Source organism: Pholis gunnellus, assembly GCF_910591455.1.
Source record: "Pholis gunnellus genome assembly, chromosome: 17".
In the NCBI taxonomy this organism is placed as follows: domain Eukaryota; kingdom Metazoa; phylum Chordata; class Actinopteri; order Perciformes; family Pholidae; genus Pholis; species Pholis gunnellus.
Window position 1 is genome coordinate 3,757,511 of NC_136544.1, and position 26,542 is coordinate 3,784,052.

Here is a 26,542-nt window from a genome sequence, read left to right on the forward strand (position 1 = left end):
TGTCTTTGAAACATCGTGTCGAGTGGGAAATGAGGTTTTCTACTATAGAAACAAATGCTGTTTTTCTTTTTGCTGCAAGGGGGGACTTTTGTTTTTGTGCAAACTTCATTGCAGTTTGTCTGAGAAAGTTGTTTTGTTTTCGTTATACAAACCGTGGAAAGGACATTGGCACATTTTTGTTTAAAAGGCCGTATATTACACAAATTGCTTCCTTATCGGTGTTCTCTACTGACGCTCGAAAATCAGAAGCTGAACCCTCCGATGCTACGGACAATTCGTGTTCGTCATCCCTAGAACCCGTCGTTGTTTTGGGACAACCATCTTGATTCGAACTACAGAGGCATTTTACATTTTATAAGCATGCAGGATTAAAAAAACAAAAACAGGATGAAGGATCATTTGAGCACTGAATACTTGCCCTAATATGGGTTGAAAAATCTTTGATTGATGCAATTTGCTCGTCTTTTATGTTAAATACTAATGTTTTTATGTTTTTAAGTTTGTTATCTGTATTTTGTACGTGTTTTTTATGTACGCCGTCATCTTGACCAGGAACCCTTATTAAAAAAAAAAACAAATGGAATGGAATTATCCTGGAGAAATAAAGGTTTAATAAAATGAAATTCTCTGTCTTTGTTAACTCTTAAGGTCCGTCCAGTCTTTCTCTATTTCCCACTATTTCATTAACCTCTCTTTTCATTAAGCCCCGTGCCAACTTGTGAAACCCTCCTGTCAGTGGCAGCCATGATTGACTTTCTCTTCAGCCACATTATTAACCCCTTCCTTCCCATTTAATCGAGCAAGTTTATTAAACTGAAGTCCGGCCATTGGCTCTAAAAGTGGATTGTAAGCTGAATGTGAACAGACCATGATAACCTTATAACTAACCTTCGCCGAATACTTTTTACTGAACGCATCATGATTGGAACTCCGCAGGACTGTGCTGCCCACAGCACAACCTTAACTAGCTTTCTTCTTCTTTTCTTCTTCTTGACGATTTCGACACGACTTGTTGTTCACAACGTAGCATTGTCAGAGAGAAAATAGGGTGCAGTAGTGAGTTTCATGCTTCTTACGGTGCAGTGCTGTAGAAAAAAACGAGTATGTCACGTTTTCAGAATTTTGCCATCGACTTGGTACCGAAGTGTCCGTTCTGATGACATCTCTTTATTTTGTGACCCTGGCAGTTAAAGGGAGCATCACTTAATATGTTTCCAAACACATGTTAGTTTACAGAAATATAAATGTAATGCATAAAGCAGCAGCTAATTGCATGAAATTCTCTCCCCGTTCCTTTATTCTTACTTTCCTTTTTCCCCCTCTTCCCCTTCCTGTTCTTTGTTCTATTAGTTTTGCCAGGAGATGTCCTTTTTTTATCAGGGCTCGTACAGACACATAGAACCACACCTCTGTCAAACATTTGCCCTTCGGTCTGTGCTTTCTGCCCACGGAGGGCACCGCACAAAGTACAGGCCTACGGGCTTCATTCAGGACCGCAGATCATCGGTGGTTTAATTAATAACTTATGGCTACGGCTTAAGCTCAGTTACTTGGATAATTTGAATAGAAACGTATAACGATTTAAAAATAAAAAAGGATACAGAGACAGGAGGCAGTCGCGGAGGGTGAGACAGTGGGGGTTGTGAGTTAGGGATTGCGGCGAAGCATTTGCATAAAGGGCAGGGCGGCATGCCCAATGGTGGAAAAGGTTGGCATCACGCCTTTCAGACTGGCAGAGAGGGAAGACTGGTGAGAGAGACAGAGAAGGGGGGGGTGTAGTCAATAGTGCATCCCTTGTTCGGAAAGAGGAGGTCCCTAGCTGTTGGCAGGAGAGCGGGCTAAATCTCTAGTTTGATTGTGTGCTAGATTGCCCCTTTTATTTGTCTGATTGCAAAGCGTTCAACACCGCATTAGTAGTGGGCTTTACTTTCCCGGAGCCTCTATGCAGGAGTTTTTCTTTCTTTCTTTTCCGTCTTGGCCCTGGTCTGTGATCGTGGCTCTACACATATGCTATATAGAGTTCACATCGTGCGCAATCAGCACGTTGGGCAGCTCGGGGGAAGTTTCCGACCTGTTTTGTCAAGTCTGCGTCGGCCTCCTCGAGCCCCTTTGTATCCCGCAAGCATCCAGCTCAGGTTTAACGGCCGCGTCGATACAGATGTATGTGTTCTAAGCTTCTTTTTTAATTTGTACGGGGGAACATGGACCAAAAACAGAGCCTGGAGACAACTGCAGGGATGCAGCCAGTGGATTTCAGCTCATGGTGGCCGTGGTTGTGGTGATGTCATGGTAGTGGACTGTTATTTCTGGCCCTGGGTCTATAAGCGCAGTACATGGCGTCATGGCATCGCTGGGTGGGCCACCCGTCAACGACCGCTAAGAGTTTGATGCCTGCAAACGCATCGCGACCCGGGACCTTGATAACCCTCGTCGTTGCGGTGATGTGAAGTGTGAAGGGAATTCATTTTTTAATCTCACACAGAAATCTTTTTAATACAATTTTGGGCCCTAATTTTGTCCAATAATGACTTAAAAAAAATACAGGTATTTAATTAATAATGATATCAGATGGAAAATGATATTATATACTTGAAAAAGAACATAAATGTTATTATAGGTGTTTTTTTCTCTCAGTGATGCTCAAGCTCATGATGTGCACTAGACATCGTTCTAGTAGCGAGAACAACATTTCCAAAGAGATCAAAAATGACACACAAGAAGAAATCAAGGATATTTTCAAATGCCTGCATTCAATAACGTAATGAATTGATATAATTAAGTATTTATCAGCAGTATTAAAGCATTAAACTCGTTCTGCAGAACCAAAAGCCCTGTGACTGATATATTATTATATCTGACGTTATTAGAATAATACTGATGCATTAACCAATCAGTCAGCTGCATTTTAACGTTGTAGCTGCTCGAAAATGTAATTTCTTAGAAATTCTCTAATCTTTGATATTTTGTGATATTCGATAATTGGACCACATTGGAAGTCGAACCTCAACTCATAGACATCTGAAACATGTCAAAGAGACTACTAAACACTGCAAGCAACCTCACAATCTTTGCAAATGTGTTGCAAGTCATCTTTTTTTTTAATGTACAATCATCACCTGCAAAATAACTATAGAAAGCCAGACAAATGTTGAGAAAGATTTAAGTGTAATGATAAAGAAGTATAATGTATTAAAAAAATTGAAATCCACAGATAGAATAGAAGTGCCTCAAAATTGCACTTCAATAATTAATTAATAAAAAATATAATCTTAGAGTATAGTGTTAGGAAGTTAAACAGGTCATAGTTCCCTCTCTAATATACAGTATATCTCCTTCAAACGACTGGATTTCTTCAAGTTTCTCACTAAAAACAAAATTTAGCACGATGACATTTGAACACGTCATGATAACGTTATAATTTACCTTCAGCTTATACAAATATTTACTGAATGGAGCTTGAATGCAACAGAATGAAACTCAATGCAACCTCCCTTACCGTTGTCCTGCCCACCTGCTGCTAATGGCTAATGCTAACCAGCTTTCCTCCAGATGAGTACTGTCACGTCTTGGTATCAAATTATTAGATTTCGTGACATCCATAATAAGTACGTTTTCTTTAGTGTATAATCACGTGAAACTAAAAATGTGTTTTCATTAGCTAAGATTTAGCCGTTTATATCATGCATATCAAGAGCTGGTCCTCTTCACGGAGTCCGCCATGTTTCTACAGTAGCCCAGAACGGACAAACCAAACACTGGCTCTCGAGAGAGCCATTCACATATCACATTTTCATGTCGCCGTAGTGCCACCGTAGGTCTCCTAAATGCTTGGCAATGGGGGATGGGCAATGGGCAAAGTTTCAGTTGGTTGCAATCTGCAGCCTCACCACTAGATGCTACTAAATCCTACACACTGGCCCTTTAAGAACAGTACTTGTCTAAGGTAAATTTACTTTCAAATCAATCAAAAATATATTAGAAAAAGAGGTCAGAAAGGGCATCGTTGTGCTTGAAGATAAGGTATTGTAATGTATTATAATAACGCTGGAAAAAAAACAACTTAAGGCTTTAAGGAGTGCTAATACAGAGTGCGTGTGCTCTCTTGTAAATCAATGTGAACCCATGTCATGCACCTGGTGAGTGGAGGGTGGAGACAAGGCAGTATTACTCATTAACTAAACAAAGGCAAACGTGGGAACTGGTAGAATAAAGTTTTAATCGTGGTGTAGGTGTCAGACAACCAGAAGGATGTTTCGAATCTCCTTTGGTGCATCATAGGACCGGTTTACCTTCAAAACGGGACGGCGAACGCTGGCGCTCTGCTCAAGTGCCCCGGTCGTCTTGGGGGTTTTGAAAACCCAGCCGTGTTGTTTCAGCTCACTTTCTTCTTTCCTCGCGGCGAGTGAAGGGCTGACTTTGGCGTCGCACACTCGTCTCTTTGAAAAAAGGGGAAGTAAAGCCCTACAGCTTTGTTAAGCGGCAAGTTAACACATGAACCCGTGAAGATCCTTTTCATTTAGTGGCGTGTTGAAATTCTAATTCCAAAACGCAAAATAAAAAGGATCTTTTCACTAGAGGGGTCATGGTGTAACATCCCTCCTCTTTGAGCCTATTGATGAGTCAACGACGTGCTCGTAATCCTCCGTGACGTGTGTCAACCACACATCAGGCCGTCAAGATCAAAGATAATGTGCTACACGGTGATGGCTACCAGGCACACTGGCTTCTTATGTGCCGTTATAATGACATGATATCTCACTTTCTGGTACGATAAAATGCTTCTGACACGTTCATCACAAATGAATCACCTTCTGTCAAACCAAAATAGGAATGCAAGGATCAAAGAGAATGAATTTGCTAAATGCGTTTCTTTGTTGCGGGCCAGGCGCGTAGTGTTTACCGATTACAGAGCTGGTTTTTACCAGGGTAGAAAATTAACACCTGCCACCAGCCAAATGCTGCTAAAAGCTGGCTGTGGTCTGGAAGCTTCCCTCCTCTACCAGCCACTTTGGCAGGCTTATTATTTTTGGATCTTGGTTGATGAAATTGTGTAAACATTTGTACTTTTTTCTCCCCCGTCGTTTTAGTTTAGATTGTTTTATTTGAAGGCCCCCATATTGTAAAAAGTTAGTATTTTTTTACAATTATAAAACTGGTCTAAGTGCGAGATAAATTATGTGAAAGTAACAAAATGCTCAATTGTATTCAGAAACTGTGCCTTTAAAAGAGCAGTCAGGATTTCCGTACCGTTGTGATGTCACAACTATACAATATATAGACAATTTCAGTTTTAAATGTTTTAGAGTTTATTCCGGTTGCAGTGTATGGGAGTGACATCAGCTGGCACGAAGTAAGCAGCTATTGCCTAGTAAAGCAATTCTGTTGAAATGTGCTAAAACTATAGAAAAAGAATCCGAGAACGGGCATTGAACTGTTTTCCAAGGTACAAAGTACCATAGAAAATTCTTGTTAGTTGTGATGGTGACAACGCACGTCAAGTGGGTCCGTAAAGCGTTGCTGCTCGCTGGGAAGAAGCACGGATGCAGCTTCCGAGACGGATGGCTTGCTAGATAGCTAAAGTTAGGTAGCTTAATACCGAGGGCCCGTTATACCCAGCCCTGCTACTGGCCACCAGCCTACTGTTTGGCTTATTTTCTGTAACCAGTGTAGTATTAAAGATAGTAAGCTAGCTAACTAACCAGCTGTCAGCTAGTTCTAGCTAACTAGTTTGGCTAACTTGTTCTGCTTGTTGTTCGGCTAGCTAGCTAATTCCACATTCAAACAAAATTGTCACTCAGCTGATGATGGCAATGTGCTTTCCTACAAGTGACTAATAGTGTGAGGATGAAGAATAATAATTTAACTCTGACTCTCTCTACCTCATAACGCTACTCTGCTCATATTAGTTGTTACTGCAAAACCTCACCTCAGTGAGCCTAGTTAATAAGTAAGTTAGCCCGCTACAATGGTCGCAATGGCAACAGCACACATAAAAATGTCCGCCGCTCTGACCGTTCCGCTACGTTCATTTGAATGGGAATGTCCCTTCTACTTCTATTTAATTTCTATGGCTAATAAAGAGTTGTTTTTAACATGTTCTAGTAGAAACCCAGAAAAAAACTATGACCCTGGAAATGAGCGTGATACGTAAAGTCGAGGCAAAGACACCAATAAAAGGAGACCACATCGTGGTCCAGTCAGTAGTATCGCTGTTACTCAGCCCGCACTGGCAGCAGAGTGAGCAGCAGTAGTCTGTCTGGCTGGCACGGTGAGAAAAACACTCCAGTCATGGCTGACTGTGGTGCTGAGTCGGCCTGCCCGGGCACGGCGCACTCACTCACGTGTACACACGCGTTAGGGCGGGTTCCTTCATCCAGCAGCACATTCCTTCTCGACGGTGTCACTGTGTGCGCGTGCGTGTGTGTGAGAGTATGTGTGTGTGTGCACGCACAGGTAGCGCATGTGTCGCCACGAGGAACACCTTGATTTTGTAGTCGACACGCAAGCGCGCAATTATCACGTGCCGCGTTAAGTTTGGGCAGGATGTACGCCGGCGAGTTCCTCCGCCCCTCCCCCACCACCACAGCGCTCATCAATACTGTGAACTGCATCCAGGAGGATCCGTCTCAACATGTGTTCTCATGCAGGAACAGACATTGTTTTATTAAATCTCACACATAAAAAAAATTTAAAACAGCCCTCAAGTGATCTGCGTTCTCAATGTTTTTAGAGCGTTTACAGATGATTTGTATTCTGTTTTTCAGCACACTATACCCTTTTTGTGTTTCTCATGTGAATTCATGTACACGTTGCGCAGTACGTGAGTGATCCGTATTGATGGAACCGGGCCTCCGTGTCAAACAAATGTAGCTGAAGTTGGTGGTAGTCGTAGGGGGGGGGGGGGTAACCAGGACCTCCAGAGCCAGAGGACGGAAAAGCCCAGTTGGGTTTTGCTGTGCAGCCAGGCAGCGGAGCCCCTTTTGTGGGACAGGAATGTGCCATGCGTGCCTCTTCCTTAGCCCCCCTCACCACACACACACACACACACACACACACACGGCCCACCCCGGGCACGTTAGCACGCAGCCACCGCAAATTGCTTGCAGATTTTTCACACATAGTAACGTGCCAGTTTGTAAACTCGGAAGAGGATCACTCCACTCCACTCCAGCGAGTGTTGGGTACTTTTTTCCATCTCTTCCGTCTTTAAATGATTAACAGGAGTGATTACTGTATAACAATGGAGGGTCATGCAGCAGGCACGTTCATGATTACTGTATGAAACCACAGCAAGCCAGAGAAGGTCATCGGGGAACAAGTTTTTTGGGGGGATGAAACCTCTTGTGATATATAAATCCCCGAAATGGCTTTTTCACATGGTAGAAACTTTAAAAGTTGCTATGAGACCAGTTTTTAATAAAATAAGCCCATCTGGATGAATCCAGGATAGGACTCTTCAGCGAATTATTGAATCTCCTCCTCCTCCTCCGCCACCTCCCTCCCCTGCTCTCTGGCTCCGAGCCGGGAGGTCAGAGGGGGAGCCGGCGTTGGGCTCCGTCCAGGGTTCAGGGACACTCGGGCCGGGGCAGGAGAGGACGGAGTCGGGGCCCCCACCTGCACAGAGCTGAGCTAATGAAGGGGACGGGCGCCTGGGAGGCCCTCGGGTCATGCAGACCACGGTTTAATTGGTCTGACGAGATGCAGAGTGTAGGCCTGGGCAAGGTCAGGGGCCACAGGGGCCAGAGCGGAGCCGAGAGGACTGCTGCTGGGCATTGTGGGTCAGAAAGAGGAGGAGACTTTCATCAGGAGTTTGTTTAACTTTTATTAAGTTAAAGATATGTACAAGCGATGGAGAAAACTCCTATTCTGGGCATTCGAAAGGGTTGAAATCATTGAGATGGAACATTTCAATGTTGGTTTGGAAAAACAAAACACAGAAGCCAAGGATTTATCAGAACGAAAAACAACAACAAAAATAACGTATTTCACCGTGCCAGAGTTTTGATTATTTGGCTTTAGGATTTTGGACTTTAGAGCAAAGCTCACTTTCACCTCCATTGTTTCTCATAAAGCCAGACGAGGTGGCCCGAATAAAAAAAACAACAAAAAAACATTCTTCTAATTGCTCTGTAATTCTAATTGCAGGCATTTTATTTGCCTTTCATTAAAGAGATGTACTTTGTAGGCAGGCAGGACGGCCCCCTTGCAGGTTTATGAAGTCTGAATGTTTATTCATTTATCTGTAACATGTAAACGTGTGAGAAGATGGAATAGAAGCGTGCAGCATGTATTTTCTGATAATTGGCGTTCACGTAGACCTGCAGTGTTCCACATTGCTGAGAAAATAGAAAAAAATATATATTATTGTACCTAATTTAAATGTGTTAATATTGTTTCTCGATCTATTTTTGATTTATTGAGTGTTAATAATAGCAAATGCACAAAATAGTATCAATTTAAGGATATTCATGAAGAAAAAAGAAAAAACTAGAGATATGAGCTATTATAAACGGTGCACCCTTCTCTGTGGAGGGTTTAGCAGACGCACTAATGAATCAAACTCCTCTTTTTTTTCAGAGTAAAGAGCCTTTTCTCTCCTCGCTGAAAGAGTTAATCTGAAGTTGGCAGCCAACTCCGCAGTCTCGGTCAGACGTGCGGAGAATAAAAAAAAAAAGGACTTCAAAATCATTTCTTTTGTCTTGTCATAGCCTGTTTGAATTCAGATGAGTCTTTTATGTAGCACGTTTTAAATATTTAAATCAACGCGTTTGCAACGGAAAGGGGGGAGGGCTTAGATATCAATAATTTTGAAAATATCATAGCACACGTTTTAATATTTACGTTTTATTTTTTATTATTAGATGGACACACTTTGATTTTTTAGTGAGTGAAATAATAATAATAATTTAGAGAAGAAGATGTATCCAGGCTCCAGCATCCATGATATTTCACATGTTTCACAGCAGTGATCCGGGTCATCCAGGGCCTCACAGGGATGCTCGTTCACTTGACTCCTCACACAACGTTTCCACTACATATTTCCATGTATTTCGGGACTCCTCTCCCTGTATTAATTGACGTCGGGTTTTAGTAACGGTTTAGCACAATCGTGTCGCTTGCAGGAATGCCAGCTCGTCTTTCCTTTTTTTTTCATTTCCATGTTATATTCCTGGCAGACTCCGTCGATGATGTCTTCACTTTTTTTGTGTGTATTTTTTTGGAGTATATTTGAAGTGCCCTCTGAGAAGGGAGAGGCGGGGGAGGGGGGAGGAAAAAGTGACGGTGCATTTTTAATTGATTTGGCTGAGTTTTTCCGTCGTATTAATAACGGAGTCTGGGTGCTATTTGAGAGAATTAGTCAGAAAAAATAATCCAGGACTTTAATTCGGGCGGTCAATTAGAGAGACTCACGTAGAGTCGATTGTTTGTCTGTTTTTTTTAAATTCCCAGGCCTGACATGTGACCCATAATGTACACGTGTAGAGTGGATACAGTTTTTATTTAACGGGGCTTTTAAGGTGAACAGATGAAACCCACCGGAAGCTCGCGCTCGTCAGATATTCGCGCCGCTCTAAAAAAGAAGAAGATTAATCAGGAACTTGAATACACCGTCCGCTCCAGCTGCTAATTGATATTAAACCCCAATTAAAAGCTGAAGGCCACGCGCGTTTGGGCTTAATTTAATTTCCAGGTAAGAAGATTAACCGACATACACCTTCCATGATGGTTTATGAGTGCTCCATAAACTAAATAAGCGTTCAATACAGCGACCTCAACCTAACACGGGCCTCGTGAGGCGCAGCTGTTAAGTGCAGACATGCTACTCTACAGTTAGCTAACCCACGGACACATTGACAGGCTCGTTTGTATGTTCTCCCACTGCAGTTCGAAAATAATCTGCATAACAGTTATTCCTGGATTTATTCCTCTTGTTTTTCAGCCCATGGAAGGCAAATAGCATAGCTAAGGAAAATGACTTAACCCACCCTTGGAGTGAAATTCCAGTGACATTTGAATGCTGGTTCATTTGCATTTTGGCAGGGTCACGCAGACAGACTTCTTTTTATTATTTTTTACTGAAAAGCATGAATCACATTCAAGTGCCAGTTTAGTTTCCGGATTTGGTTGTGTCGCAGGTGGTGATGGGAAATATATTTAACTCTGAAGCCATATTTCTCTCTCTCACACACACACACACACACACACACACACACACACACACACACCTACACACACCACAATGAGATTTGTGAACGGCTTTCCTTATTGTTGCTTTTATCTAACCACGGCCGATGACACACAAAGGCAGGGACGAGCTCGGAGGTGTGCGGTCCTTCACTGTGTTAACAGATGATGGGGGGGGGCGTTTCATCAGGCTGATGGCTGGAAGATGAAGCTGAGGCACGTCGCTGTTGTTGGCGGGAGCGGAGGCCGTGATGTCTGTTAGTGAGAGAACCTCTGCCTTTTGTTTGGCCCCTTTAATGCGTCGTCGCCTCCGTTACACGAGAACGCCAGTAATAACCTCGGTCATAATTTACAGGATGTGCACGGCGTCTTCTTGAAGAGCTGGGGCAAAATGTGTGAATTAGAATGTGAAACACTCAAAACAATAAAAACATGGCTCAAATATTCATCTGTCGATCGCCGTCTCGATTAATCGTTAAAAGTGCCAGACGGCACAAAAAAAACAAACCTTTTATGATTTTCCAGATTCCAAAAGATCCCCAGTTTCATCATCATAGCTGAGAGGCTCGAGCTTCAAAACGATGAATCGACGATTCGTTTGGCAGAGCACATGAACTGACATTTCTAAATACGCCGGGTTTTTTTTAATGTTTATTTTTTCCCTCACAAGCCTCCTTCCCCAGATTCAGATTCTTCCTTCAGACTAGCTGTTATTTTGCGGAGCAGGTGCCACCCTGAATGACACTGCCATCACGACGAGCCAACACGGCAGCCGCCGGCGCCCCAAAAAGCCCTCGCCAGGAGGGAAGGGTGCAGGGCAGATTTGTTTTTATTCCCGCTGACCATTTATCTGCTGCTTTAGCAGCACAGGCGAATCCAGGTTTTCCCCCTTGAAACCCTTCTAACCATTTCCTGCCTCTGAATCATCCCGTCATTGATTTTGTGTTGCTGTGCACGGTCGGAGGAGTGCGGCCGCCCCGGGTTTGTTTCTCCCTCTTTTGTTTGCTGTGGTAAAGAAAAAAAAAACCCCGTAAGCAGCTGCCGGCGGTGGGGTCTGGAGGGATTCTTGAAGCTGCGTGTCCTCTCTTTGCCATCCTCTGCCAAGGTGGCATTATGCAAGCAGGGAGAGAGAGGGGTGGAGGGAGAGACGGAGAGGAGGGGGGAGGCGACGGCGGCCATGGTAAAGATGGAGGCAGGCTGCTGGGGGATCGGTGCAGGAGACGACTTGCTCCCTTGAACTTTGCTTCCGTGTCAGAGTGGAACTTGTCGAATTTGGCAAATTGCGCGGCATCGGGACGAGGCTGCTCTCCTACACTCCCACCTGCTCCCCCCCCCCCCCCCCCCCCCCCCCCCCCCTCTCTCTCCCTATCATTGCCGCTACGCCACCCCCTCCCTCCCTCCTTTCTATTTTCCCTCCCTTTCAGCTCTTGAAGCTAACGCATTGGCTGGGCTACAGGCGTCTGGTTGCCAAATAGGTGGGCCCTACTCGCGCTTGGCAAAGGCTCAAGCAATGGTCGGGGAAAAGAACGCGGAGAGGACGAGAGACGGCGCGCGAGAAACGGAGAGAGAGAGAGAGAGAGGGAGAGAGAGTTGGAGAGAAAAGGGGAAAAAAAGAAGCAGCACTCGGCTCTGCCAGCGGTCGCATGCGCTCGTCCAACATTGATTCGGCTCTCTATTTTTTCTGTTTTTTTTTTTTCCTTCTCGTCCTCTCTTCTCTGTGCTCTGCTCTCGCTGGCCCCCCCATCTGTGCACGCACACGCGCGTGTGTGTGTGAGAGAGTGTGTGTGTGTGCGTGAGTCTTGTGCCGCCGCGGCCCAGGGATCAGAACAGACACCACCACCACTTACACTTTGCCAAGGATTTTTTTTTTGGTCAAGGTTCTTTTTTTTTCCTTTTTGGGGGGGAAGCACAAAGGACAGTTTACAAGTGCATCTCTCCCCGTTGTTGATTTTATTTTATTTTTTCTAATATTAACATTTCCTTTTTTACTAGATGATATTTGTACTTTTATTTTGGTGTTTTTTTTACTTTGGCCCACTGTTTTTAGTGAGCAGCATATTCTGCTAATTATTATTATTTTTTTACAACCCCCCCCCCCTCCTCATCTACTAACTTTCCACAGTCTGCCAAACCAGCGTTTGCTTTACATTGGGGAGCGCGGGAGGAAAAAAGAAGGAAAAAAAAAAAAAACTGGTGCAGGAGATTTTTTTTTTTCACTTTAAACGCTGTGCCAAATTTATGATGAGAGTGCAAAATGGTAACTACCAGGCCGTCTGTCTTCCTCTAGCACACTGTGGTTTTCTGTGGTGATTTCTGTCTGCTTTCAGTTTGTTGTGGAAATGCGAGTCTGGTTGGAGCTCCCCCTTTGCATGCATAGCAGAGAGAGATAGGACATGGTATGGCTGATCTCTTAGCTGCACATTTCAACAGCGGTCTCGTGGCGGCAAAGCTTGGCGGCGGTGAGCGACCGGTGTGTGGCAACCCTGGCACGGGAGCGCTGTGGCGAGATCTGGGCTTTGTTGCCCAGAGATATGTAGTGAAGGTATTACGGTGCAGCGGAATAACTTTTTTCTTCTTCTTCTTCTTCTTCTTCTTCTTCTTCTTCTCCTTGCGGCAGAAAACAGGGAGCGCAACTTGGCTCAGCTTTTCTGTTGCCTTTGGATTAGAATTTGTGCTTTTTGTTGTTGTTGTTGTTGATTGTTGTCTTGAATGTTTTGGTGTTTATTTATGAAAAAGGAGGCTTTTCATTTTACAGTTGAGATTTCTTGTTTATTGCTGAATATTTATTGATATTTCTTTAAAATAGGTAGTAATATTTCTAAATTTTTTATATTTATTTGAATTGCCCTTACATTTTTTTTTTGATATTTTAGAATATTGTAATTAACATGTAATTTTGCCAACAATATAATCACTCTATTTTCATATATTTTGTTACATTTTCCCAATTACTCTTTTGCCTCTTTTTCCATTTAACGTTGTCTCAATGTTTTCACAGCTTTATTTGAGTGATTTTCAAATTAAAAGCCTTATTTCCAGCCTCCTAACAACACATGTCTTTCTCTCTCTTTCTCTCCCTCTTTCCCCCCCCCCCATCAGGATGAATTTCATCCCTTCATCGAGGCCCTCCTCCCCCATGTCCGTGCCTTCTCCTACACCTGGTTCAACCTGCAGGCCCGCAAGCGCAAGTACTTCAAGAAGCACGAGAAGAGGATGACCAAGGACGAGGAGCGCGCGGTGAAGGACGAGCTGCTCGGCGAGAAGCCGGAGATCAAGCAGAAGTGGGCCTCGCGCCTGCTGGCCAAGCTCCGCAAGGACATCCGGCCGGAGTTCCGCGAGGACTTTGTGCTCACCATCACGGGGAAGAAGCCCCCGTGCTGCGTGCTGTCCAACCCTGACCAGAAGGGCAAGATCCGCCGCATCGACTGCCTCCGCCAGGCCGACAAGGTGTGGCGGCTGGACCTGGTGATGGTCATCCTGTTCAAGGGCAGCCCCCTGGAGAGCACGGACGGGGAGCGGCTGATCAAGTCGCCCCAGTGCTCCAACCACGGCCTGTGCGTGCAGCCGCACCACATCGGAGTGGCGGTCAAGGAGCTGGACCTCTACCTGGCCTACTTCGTCCACTCGCCAGGTACGTGTGTTACTGTGCACCCTACCCACGCCGCAGACACACACGTCCACTGGAGACTTTGTCCATTTATACGCGTGCACACACACACACACACACACACACACACACACACACACACACGCACACGGGTCGGTCGGTGTGCTACGTGTCCCACACACTTTGGCATGCGAGTCACAGATTAGACCCCCCCCCCCACACCAACTAAGAACCAGTGCCAGGCTTTTGATGGGCGCCGTCAGGGCAGCGATAACGTGACATTTAACGTGACAGTCTGTGCAGGATCATCTTTAAAAATAAATAAATAAACAGACTATAGTTTCTATCTGGTTTTAAAGAGATTCTGAGAATTCGGCACCCGGGCTTAAAACCTTTGTTTGCCTCGAGATCTGTTTGCGTTGGTACATTTGTTCAAGTATTTGTGCGCAAATTTGTCCAAATCCAAATGTGCATGTTTTCTGGTGACATGAGTAAACAAAAGCATCTGCGAGCCTGTTTATCTCTGTGTGTGTGCATGCATATGCATGTGTGTGTGTGTGTGTTTTTCATGTGTTTGGTATCCATGTGTGTGTTATTGTGAGATTGGTTTGTATCTATGGCAAGTATGTGTGTGTGTGTGTGTGTGTGTGTGTGTGGTGGTCTGGAGTTCAGTGACAGCTGGCTCGGTCCCAGGTAGTTTAGGGGGCAGCGAGAGTTTGCAGCCTCGGCCTCTCCACACACACACACACACACACACACACACACACACACACACACACAGTTGAGCTCTTTTCGTCTGCGGCGGCGCGGTTTTTGTTTATGAGATGTTTTGCTTTTCCATATTCGGCACACGTGTTTCCTGCTGTGGCCTTAAAGTTAAAATAGAGGCGGTGAAAATATTTCGGTGTCATGTGGACACAAACCTTGTTGTGTTGTGTTGTGTTGTGTTGTGTTGTGTTGTGTTGTGTTGTTTTGAGGGCAATTTGGCACCGTCGACAGGAACGGTGGGAATATTTCTGTTTGTTAGGGAAAAAATAGATATTAATACTCACGTTTAATTTCATACTTAATTTATGCTTTTCTATTAACAAATAGCAACACTAAATTAAAATAATAATATTAAATAATTAACTGTTTTGTTTATTTTTTTGCCGAAAAAAAGGAAAGAAACTTCTGATATTAAACATATAATATTTAGGCATTTTAAGCTATTAAAATTGTATATTAATTATTAGTCATTGCCTAAAAATCCACTTCAATAGTGTTTGTAGGTGTGCAGTGTGTCATGTGATTCTGTTTAAAATAAATCAATAATGAAAAGGTGGCTTTTAATCCAGTGAACCAGCTGTTGACGGTGTATCGGGGGTGCTGTGTGTCGGGCAAACAGTGGCTCTCATGTGTGGCTGTTCAGTGTGATTTCTTTAATCATATTTACACTCCACGAATCCTTCAAATGTGCTCATTTACAATAGAAACAAATAGATCGTGCAAATATATGTTTTGCCTTTTTTCACCGTGAAGCTTGACAGCGGTCGCTCTGTGTCTGGTGTCAGCAGGTAGAGTCAGGTGTGTTATCCTGGGTCTCCAGTTACAGGACCTCAGTACTTTTCCCATGTGACGTAACCCCCCTCACCACCCAGGGGCCTCCCCGTCCCGTCCCACAATGCACCGTGGCGAAAACCGGCGGCTCAGATTAGCTCCCCGCGCGGCGGCCTGGTGCCCCTCGGAGTAAAGCCTCCATTTCTTTTCTTCTTTTTTGTCCGCTGTGTGCCAGAATCCAGCAGCCGCTCGCGCCCCCCCCCCCCCCAACGCGAACGCTGGCCTTCTTCTGACTGACGTTTGTGCTTCTTTTTTAGCACATATGTGAGCATTCTTACACAAGTCTGTTTCAAAATATGTTTTTCCCAGTCGAGAGTCGTCTATAAGCGCGTTCTTTAAAATACAAAAAAAGGCTTGCGGTCCGCCGTGAATGAAGTAGCGCTATAACGGAGAAGAAGCACCAGAAACGTGCTCTTGTTTAGAGCTGCTCCGTTTAGCGGGAGGCAGTGTGGGGTTAACCAGAGTTTACAGAAGGGCAGACACTGGCTCTAACCTTTGGTGGGTGGCAGCGTTACAGCTTTATTCTTAGCTCCCCTTTTCCAGGGTGTCTGTGTCTTTGGCGGAAGCTGTCGGTCGCCAGCCGATGGTTGGACCGCAGCCGCCTCGCCCCCCCCCCCCCCCCCCCCCCCCCTCCTCCCCAACTGTTCACGCCGCGGCGCTTCAGTTCTCCCTCTCTCTCTCGTCCTCGCTGATGTCACCGTCGCCAGCTGCAAGGGGCGAGATTGACAGGAAAGGAGATCCCCGCCCCCCTCTCCCCTGTTTCTGCTTCCTCCACAGTACAGTATGTGTCTCTGCTTTTGTCCAATTATAGACTCGGGGCCCCGGCACCGCTCACAGCCACTCAGCTCTGATCTGCGCTCCCGCTCTGCAGCTGCGAAAGCGAGGTCCCAAAACCGAAAATGTTGTTTGGACAGATACCTGGCCGTACACACACACACACACCCACACACACACACACACACACAGATCACTTTATCATTTTGGATGACGACGGTAATGCTTCAGGATGTGATGGAGATAAGAGAGGTGTGGGGGAGTTTGATCACACGTCTGTCCTAAACTAAAGTCCGGCTCACCAGTTGGCTGCCGTGACCCCTCCTCCACCTCGAGACCTCCAGATCGAGTCGTGTTTTTCGAGAAGTGCGCTCCCTATTTGTCTAGACAGCAGCGTTTTTTTTTTTTTACCTGTAGTCCCGACTTCACAATCGTCCACCAGAATATCTGTTTTTAATAGAGGCGAACAAAGACGGGAGTCGACGGGGAGGCTTCCAATCCATCAAACGCACATCTCATCTGGCTCGCCCAATATCCTGAGCTTCAAAAGGGAGGCGGCGTTATCAGATGCAGTCCCGTAATGAAGAGAAGTCCAAACAGGTTTTAATATAAGATCACACCAGCAGGGAGGTTATGTCCTCCTGTCAGTGCGCTGAGTGTTTTGCAGTCTGAAGAAAAGAGACAATCGTAATCATAAAAAAAAAAGAAGAAGAAAAATAAAAGCTGCCTCGTTCTGGCACCGGGGTCCGTAACCCGGGCCGACGAGAGGGAGCGCCGGCGCCAAGGGAGCCACATGCATCCGGTGTGTGTGTGTGTGTGTGTGTGTGTGTGTAAAAACAGGTCAGACACTTTTACGTTTACGCCTTTTGTTGTTTGTAAAATAATGCGTCCAGTAAAGTTTGACGGGACAGCGTCTGAGGCCTCCAGCTGCCCCGGCTTGGCCCCGCCAGTTTTTCCAGTTGCTTTATTTTTAAAAAAAATGTTGCTGTGTGTGTGTGTGTGTGTGTGTGTGTGTGTCGTAGACGGAGGGAAAGGGAAAAGAAAAGCGGAGTGTGTAAGGAATCGCCGGTAATCAGATTATTCCAGTATGATCGGAGGCTTCCAAATGAATCTGGTGAAAGCGACCCGAGCCGCTCCGCTGACCTTTACTCCTCTCAACTCTGCACCTCTCTGTAGGTCCGACCGCTGAGCAGCTCTTGATAGCAGGCCAACCCGCGCCCTACTCGCTGTAATTATCCAGTTTAGTGAATAATACTGGGAGAGATGCACAAAAGACTGAGTATATGATTGAATTAAGTCTAATTTGAAACAACGGTCAGGTCTGAGCTCTGCAAATAGAAAAAGGGCCCCGTACCAGAAAGTGCCCATTGTGGGCGACATGGATTAGCTTTATTTCCCAATTTCACTGTACAGTGATTTTTAATTATTTTGTGTAATTAAGGTTAATAAATAAACGCGGTGGTGTCTCTTTAGCAATTTAGCAGCTCAGCTCAGTTCACCTTTTTTTTGTTGTACTGACATTTAACAAAGAGAAATGTATTTGATTCTCATTTGCTTAATTATACGCATTACAACATGAATGAATACAGTAAACGCACGCAGTCAAATCGAAATGCATTTTTTTGAATGTGTTCCTGAATGAATTTTCTCTGGGTTTTTTTTATTTACAAAAAAGGACAAAAGGAGCACATTTTCCCTCCGGTTTCTTTGTGCGTTTCTATTTTTTGGTCCAGTTTCAGCGTGCAAATTTGCATGACCGGGTCCTCGTCTCTCTCTGTACAGGCGCCAGGCCGGAAATCCGTCCGTCCCTTAAAAACATACGCATCTCGGGCGAGAGAGGGAGAGAGGGAGAGAGAGGAGAGAGAGGCGAGAGAGAGAGAGAGAGGGAGAGGACCGGTCCGATGCCCGATGCCGTGCCTCTCTCCCTCGGTCCGGTGGAGCAGAGCGCAGAGGGAGGCTGGCCTGTAATTGGGACAGCTCCTTCATACGGGGGAGAAAAAAACAGAAACGGGCCGGACCCCCTCCCCCCCCCCCCCCGCCTCCTTGTGGCTTTTTCCTGTTTTATTTAAAAACCGTCTCAAATTAAAACAAAACATTCATACACAAAAAATCCTCACATTCAACATCAAATCCTTGAAATGAACGCTAATACTGAAAACCTTTTTTACATGTGTTCGCCTTATTGTCTCATCTGATGGTAATAAATGTCAGTCAGTGATACTGAGCGCTGATATAAAGTGGAAAGAAAGGCGCAGAATGGGGATGATGCAGAATGGGGATGATGCAGAATGCCACGGCGGAAACAAAGAGGGGGGGGGGGCACAGATTCGGGCTGGTGGGGCTGGTTGGCAGCGCTCGGCACCCGGAGCTGCAGCTCCGTTTAGGAGGTGCCAGCTTTTTTCAAACCGACACAGTCTCTGCCAACTTCTCTCCTTCTGATCCTTTTCTTTCTCTCTCATTTAAAAAAAATGTCCCCCCCACCCCCCTCATATAGCCCCATTTTTTCGCTTAACACCTCTTCCCCTCTGCTCGTCCCCTTGCGCCCCTCACATCCACTCCTATGGATTGTTTTGCTTTTTTTGCCCCCAAAAAAGCGAGCTTCACTTCGAGTTGTGTGGAGCCGCGTTGGAATAAAGCGGCTATCGTTTCACCAGACCGGTGTTCTTTCTTTCTTTTCTTTTTTTTCTTCCTTCAAAATATTTTCCACCGGCTTTTTTTTGAGAAGCAGAGCGAATGCTGTTACTCGGTACGATGGTGCTGCTGTGGATGCAGGTCCAAAACAAAATGGAGGATGAAGCGCTGCTCCTCTCCAATCCGAGGAGAGAACGATTCCACATGTGGACCCCCCCCCACCCCCCTTAAAATATCAAAATAAAATCCTGTCAAATGAACAACGCTGAATGAATTTCTCTTTCTACGTGACTCTTAATTTCTGCCCTTTTGCGTGTTTCTGTCTCCGTTTCTTCGTGGGTTGTTGTTTGTACAGGCGGAGCAGGGTAAAGGGACTGATGGGTTTAAGGCCGAGGTGCCGTGGGTGACGGGAGGAAGCCTTAAACGCCGGGGCGCGGGGGGGGCTTCGGATGGAATTACTCAATAATGATCATAAAATTAGAGCCATTATTGAGGGAGAGCAAACAGGCCTCTCTGAGTGTGAAAGGCCCCCATTCAGGACCCGGACCAGGAGCAGGACTCCTTTCTTCCCCTTTGCATGGATCCACCCATGACCTCGAGAGCCCCCGCTTTTGTTCCCCTTGAAATAACAAGAGTGAATGTATGGGGGGGGGGGGGGGTCCTGTTCTCAGTGGTGCTACTCTCCTTCCTTTATTCTTTTGCATTGTTTAGTTTTGTACTTATTTAATGGTAAATTGAGCTTCTCTGTGTCTCCACACGTGTGTGAGTGATGTGTGTTTAAATGCATCAGAAAGTGTTTCCGTCGTCATCACTAAAGCTCCACTTCTGGGCGGGTTGTTAACCGGGCGCTGACCACTTCCGTGCTTGCCGGCAAAAATGTTCCAATTAATTGGAAATCAATAGAATAAACGCTCTGACGGGGACAAAGACGTGTCGAGAGGGATTTACACGTTACCGTCGGAGACAATACAGGAGGCGTGTTTAGGAAGATTTGACGGCAATAAGAACCACAACACTGCAGCTTTAGAAAGAAGTCCAGAAGGATCATTTTTTTCCAGCTGATGAGGACTTTTTCTTTTCTTTCTTCTTCTTTAGCTCCCCCCCCCGCTTCACTCAGGTCTCTTCACATGTCCTCTGAGGACAGTATTTTGGGGCGGGGCTATGTCCAGCTTTAAAAACAACAACAACAAAAAACAGTCACCTGACACGTGCGCCTTGCTTTTCATCTGGACGGCCGGGCCCGTTTCACATCGTTCTCATTATACCCGTCAACTGTCGGGCGCTCAACTCTACCGTGCTTAATTTCCGACTCATTTGAATTGTTATTGGCAGCTTCGGTGCATAAATTTCATAAAAGATAGAAAAACAGCCCGTTTTCTCTCTCTCTCTCTCTCTCTCTCCCTCCCTCTCTCTCTCCCCCTCTCCCTCCCTGGTGAGCGGTATAAATATGGAAAAGATTACGGGGAGAGAAGTTTGTGGAATTGGACTTGTTTGTTTGGGATTTGTCTATCAGAATACCACATGTCCAACATTATAGTTATCTACATTTTGTATGATTATGTCCTGGGGGGGAATGTTGTCGACTTAAACCTCACAAAGAAGCGATCACGCTCCAGCGTGTAAATGGGCAGAATAGTGGTTTTTTTCTTCATCTTTCCTGGGTGACATCCAGGCCGTGTCAGCAACCGGCCTGGCTGGCACCGGCGCCGCCGGCCCTCCGCGTGGAGGCAACCAGAGCACCGAGCTCTGTAGAGGAACCCTGCTCTGTAGAGGAACCCTGCTCTGTAGAGGAACCCTGCTCTGTAGAGGAACCCTGCTCTGTAGAGGAACCCGCTCTGTAGAGGAACCCTGCTCTGTAGAGGAACCCTGCTCTGTAGAGGAACCCGCTCTGTAGAGGAACCCTGCTCTGTAGAGGAACCCGCTCTGTAGAGGAACCCTGCTCTGTAGAGGAACCCGCTCTGTAGAGGAACCCTGCTCTGTAGAGGAACCCCGCTCTGTAGAGGAACCCTGCTCTGTAGAGGAACCCGTTCTGTAGAGGAACCCGCTCTGTAGAGGAACCCGCTCTGTAGAGGAACCCGCTCTGTAGAGGAACCCTGCTCTGTAGAGGAACCCGCTCTGTAGAGGAACCCTGCTCTGTAGAGGAACCCGCTCTGTAGAGGAACCCGCTCTGTAGAGGAACCCTGCTCTGTAGAGGAACCCTGCTCTGTAGAGGAACCCTGCTCTGTAGAGGAACCCTGCTCTGTAGAGGGCATCGCAACCCGGTGGAGCCGGTTGAGTTTGTCCGTGCGTAAACAAAGTGCCGCCACAGCTAGCTGCTACATGCTAACTGTAAGTCGATGGGTTTTTATAAAAGTCGTCTGTATTCCTTTGAGGAAAAAGAAGGATATTAGATTTCCTTTGCGTGTCGATATACTCCTCTTGGATTATGAGATATAACTCATCATTTACAGAGCAGGGCAGCCTGTGAGATCAAACTAAAACGGCTTTAAACCCTCATGTGATGAAGGTGATGAGGAAGGAAGTAGTTCATGTTTGACATTACATTGCTTTGTATGCAGTCCTGTATTCCACTCGGTAAGAGTCCGTCCTCCTACATCGTGTTGATCCACACATGGAGGTCAAACTTCCTATTTTTAACAATAGATAGAAATCCAAACATACTTATTTAGGATTTTGCAAGAGTGGAGGTACGTAATATGTCCTGTGAGCACCACACAGATACAGAGCATGAAAGTTTGTTTCAAACAGATGTACCGCTCAGTCGAACCGTCTTCTGAAACACGTCATCAGTTCACACTGAATGTGAATATTACGCGTGAGTAAGACGCGCCTTTTCTTTCTGGAATGAGGTTGATTTTTCTGAGCTTTAAAGGCAACAACCTATCACGTTGTGCATTCACTACAGTGTCGAATGCTGCTCTGGGTCAACAGGACCTTTTTCTTGGAAAAGTTCTGCAACTGTTGCAAATTTGCATCGCTGCCGGTATGAGTAGTTTCGACGCGGAATACTCCCAGCGTAGCGTCAGGCTCCTGCATCCACCTGTAGCCTCTGATTGTTTCCCATGAAGCAGGGTAGGGATCCGTTATCGTCACTCTCCAATCCCCCTCGCAGTGCGGTCTATAAAGGTGTGCTATGGGAAAGAGCGAGGTCACAGCACTCTGTATCCGCATACCAATACAATCGTTGCTCGCTAGCTGGCCTGTTATCGTCCATAAACACGAGCCTGCTTCCCCTTCCTGTTTCATTTTTCAAATGCAGTCCCCCCACCCCCCCCCCCCCCCCACCCCGCAAAGATTAAGCCTGCGTCCCCAGTGGCTTCTCTTCAAGTCCACAATGCAGGAGCGGAGCATGTGAAGTCTGCTTTTTAGGTGTTTTGCTCGCGTCCGCTCATGTGCGCCGCGGAAGCAGGCCGAGCGACAACAAACGCGGTCTGCTGCGGAGCACATGAACGTCCTCTCCGGACTCGCCCGGGCACCTGAACCCCCAACCCCCCCGTCCCCCCCCGTCCCCCGTCACACCTGATGCCTGACGACACGCGAGGAAACGCGACCACTTTTAGGAAGCAAACGTGCCACAATTACACGCATGCACTGATGTGACCCAGCTGTCCTGCTGCAGGCCTCGGAGGGAAGGTGAACCAGGCCCCAACTGGGCCCCCCTCGCTGGTCCGCGACTGGCCGCAATCTGTCGCCGCAGAAACAGAAAGCCATAACACCAGGTGATCTTTATTCTTGCAATCCTGCTCAGAAATCATCTGCAATTTATGGGTTGTAGGGTCTGAATTTTCCGATTTATACCTCTTAGGTGTTTTCACTCTCTCTGGTCTCTCAGCAGCAGCAGCAGCAGCGATAGAGCTGATCTACTCTGCTATTTGCCCTTTGTGTGGTAACGTCTGATCGGTGTATTATTAGACGCGGGACCACCCGGCTTCTGCGCCCCACTTGAGTTTCCATTCTTCTGCCCGCTCGACTTCAATGCTAAGGCTCTCCTCCCTCAACCCAAACGTACAGGGGGAGCGCACCAAGAATACATGGAGAGAGAGAGAGAGAGAGAGAGAGAGAGAGAGAGAGAGAGAGAGAGAGAGAGAGAGGCACGGCCCCTGCGAGTGTGTTCTGCTTCAGCGGAATGGTGATAGAGAAGGTAATCCAAGCTCCTGTGTTTATTTTAAGAGCCGATGATCTAGAGATGGCCATTAAAAGCAGAGGGCAAACAATTTAAGAGCGATAAATCTGAACGGAGGAGTGTGGTGTGGGCGGAGGGAGGATAGGGGCCCACACTCTCTGTCCCGCTCTCTCCCTCTGTTAAGAAAAAAAATACTGGAAATGACAGTGAATTAGAGCAATCTGGCCTTCATTCTGCGGTTAGATTTTTATCTGCGGTTTTGGCCCTGAGAGCATCTCTGATCCACTCTCCTTTTTTTTTCTTTCTTCCTTTTATTGTTTCTGTTCTTTTCATCCGAGTTCACTTTCCCCTCTGGCCTGGCTGTAAAAGCGGGCCCTAACGAGATACCACTCGCACCGAAAAGCATCAGGAATGGTCCCATTATCCCCACTACCTACATCCAAGGGGGTTTCCCTCCATCACGGCCTAAAAACACAGGCTAATGTGATTACTCCAAGGCCAAGGTTTCTGTTTGTGATACAATTACTTTTCCCCCCCCACTCTGATGGACTGTAAGATTTTGTCTCTGGGCGTGGATTCAAACTGCACAGTCCTGGCAGAAACATAGGGAGATCCTTATGCTGAGGGTCACGATTATCCCAGTGAACTAAAGATGGCTGACACTGCTGCTGTTTCACAGTTTTTCGGCAAACTCCGTGGCCAGTCAACATGATCACTTCCATTGAGTTATGCTTTCAAGATGCCACCACAAGACCAGATACTGAACATCAGTGAACCCCAACCAGGGCTGCTTGTCCCCCCGGTGGTACTGCTGCAGTCAGCTGGAGACATCATGGAGAGATGGTGGAGCAGCACATGAAGTACAGCTCAAAGTACAATACAGGTTAGCCAAAGGAATGGCTGCACAAATACAATAAGTCATTGATAAATAGTTGAAATAGTTACTATATAGCTAAAAGTAATGGATAAATGGTAGTAATATATGGTGATATAAAAGTATTTGAGCATCTTACAGTGCTGTGTGGTACTTCTTACAAAAAGGTCGTGAACCAGTGCTCTACTGTAACCGTTGAGTTTGTCTGTTTGGCACTGTAGCATTTATTGCATTTTTTTTATACTTGGGAGCTCACGTTTCACTGTGCTTTCCTGAAGCTGCTGTCCCAGTGAGACACATTTGATACGTTACCCAAAACCCAACTTACAAAAAAACAAACCTGTGGTTCCCCCTTCTCAGCTCTCGCCCCGTCTCCTTTTCACTGGGCTTTAGATGTGTGATGAAGTAATCGCGACATATTTTATACCCTAATGCAAAACAAACAGAGCTAAATTATACACAGTCTTCCCCCCACACTGATTCGTGGAAGTTGTTAACCCAATAAAGCTCCCTTTTCTCTTTCTGTCTTTCCATCTCACTTGTGCTCTCTGTGGATCTGTCCTGGCTAGAACCCGTAACTGAAATAGCCTCAAGCACAGAGCCTCTTTTGTGGTCAGGCTTTTCTATTTTTTTCCCAAATTTTCTTTTCCCTACAAGGTGTTTGTGAAAAAGAACAGGATATTCTCTCCTGGGCTCAGGTCCCTCCATCGCTGCCTGTCTGGCTTTTCTTTGTCCAGGTCTGCTCTGGTAAACAGCCGTGTCCTACACACACTGTTTATCACACTTCAGGGTGAAACTTTGCTGATTTTATTTTTGAAAAGCTCACAGGTTTTTCTTGGAACATATTAACTGTTCCTTTGGCTTCTTTCGTTCCGAGCTCCTGTTTCTTTTCTCTCTTTATGTAGGTGAACCACTGAGCCGACGTGCTAGCTGCACTGGATGCTATGCTATGCTATGCTATGCTATGCTATGCTAGTAGAGAAGTGTAGGCTTGCGCTACAGTCATTTTCACGTTTGTAAAATGTATCACGTTGCATTTTTTTGTTCAATTGTAAAAAAAATTGTTTTGCCATTTTATAATGGATACATTACTCAAATAAAATGGCGGACAGGAAATACAGTGCACTCTCTAGTAAATAGCATGGTTTGGGACATAGCCTGTGTAGCTTTTGAAAACATAAATTACATTTTCTGTCCATGCTAAGTTGAATTCACAAGCAATAAAAAGCACCCGTCTCACTCCTGCTGCAGCCTTACTTGGTCTTGAACGATCACTAGCTAATGGTGGCTAATGTTAGCACGCTTTAGATAGACAATGCTGCGTGGTGCACATTACTTCAGTCCGCTGCCATGAAAAAGATCCACTGCCTCACATTCAGCCGGTGTGCCGTCACGGGCCTGACATCGGAGCCTGGACTAGTCGGGCTCACAAGCTTTCATGAAGGGGATTGAGCGATGGAGCAAATATTTCCAGGGACTGACCGAGCCTTCAGTCGAGGCTGATAGATAAGCAACCATCAATGCCAATGTGTAGTTAAAAGCAAATATATCAGCGCAATAACAGACCTAGTGGTGGGTTGGGAGCCCCCAAAGGAGTACCGTGAAAAATATTAAATGGATATCAAGCATTTCTGCCACACAACATTGGGTTGATTTCTTTCTTCCGTTCAACCAACCCACCCAATCAGATTTGGCTCCTCTTCCTATGTCACATGCAGGCTTGTTAGAATATACCACCCCGCCCCCCCCATCAGAGTATCTCCACCCACGGCTTAAGAACTACCTATGCACAGGTGCGCCATATTTTTCTCTCAAGCCAATCGGAGCAGACCAGGCTTTTTTTTTTCGGGAAGGGGTTCTTAAAGAGACAGGCGCTAAAACGGAGCGTTTCAGACACAGAGATAATACAGGTATATTCTGGCAGGAAGTGTGGAAAAAATACTGTGCTTAAGGAACATTTAAGCATGTAAACATGTTCTAGTAGACACCCAAAGTAAAAGCATGGACCTGAAGATGACTTTGATGTGTCCCCTTTAAACAAATGTAAAAGCCACTGTGCTGTAAAGTACACATGTACCTACATCACCTGTTCCAATCTAAATTTAAAGGCCGCACGTGTACAATCTGTGCCTGTCGGGTGATGCTTTGCGGTACGTATGATGTACTGTGCTTGTGTCCATGCAGGGAATAATATTACTCTGGTTAACTAAGCCATTTAAAAAAAAAAGAGAGAGATTTCTTTTTAGCTCTGACAGAAGGGCGCACACGCAAAGACGCACGCACACACCCCCTCACTCAGCGGACATGTGTTCCACGCAGCCTGTCATTACAGAAGCCCTGATGTGGTCTCCGGGTGGCACCGAAGGCCTCTTATTATTCTCGATTTTATGACAACTTTCACTCTCTTGCTCTGCGCCCCCCCCCCTCCTTTTTTTTCCTCTCTCATGCGTGCCCCCGATCCCTGCCTCCATCCCTCCCTCTCCCGCCTCGTCCAAACCCACATCCATTTCTCTTCTCGCTGTTGCAACGGGGACGCCTGTTTGTTTTTAGTGTGTAAACCATCCTGACACACATCCCCAGGGCAAAAGGGCGGATATATATGTGTTTTTTCTTCTTTTTATTTTGAGGGGGGGGGCGGGGGTGCAGTGCAGTAGACAGTTTGTTCTCCGTTTGCAGAGGTACGACCTGGGAGATGGAGCCGGTCCAGCCGTTGTTCCAAGCTGTTGTCGACTGTGGCTGACTGTCATTG

The 26,542-nt window shown here is 45.9% G+C and overlaps 1 protein-coding gene across 9 annotated transcripts in view; it reads left to right on the top strand.

Annotated features, from left to right (window-relative positions):
• The window catches only part of nfixb (nuclear factor I/Xb), a 128,906-nt gene that overhangs the window by 31,359 nt on the left and 71,005 nt on the right, over positions 1-26,542 (top strand). For 8 of the 9 annotated variants that reach the window (XM_079176776.1, XM_079176782.1, XM_079176780.1 and 5 more), the window contains one exon: positions 13,285-13,816. In XM_079176776.1, the coding sequence (XP_079032902.1) occupies positions 13,285-13,816 (532 nt within the window). Of the gene's footprint in view, positions 1-12,577; positions 12,728-13,284; positions 13,817-26,542 lie in introns of those variants that run through there. The other variant, XM_079176784.1, reaches the window with a different exon arrangement.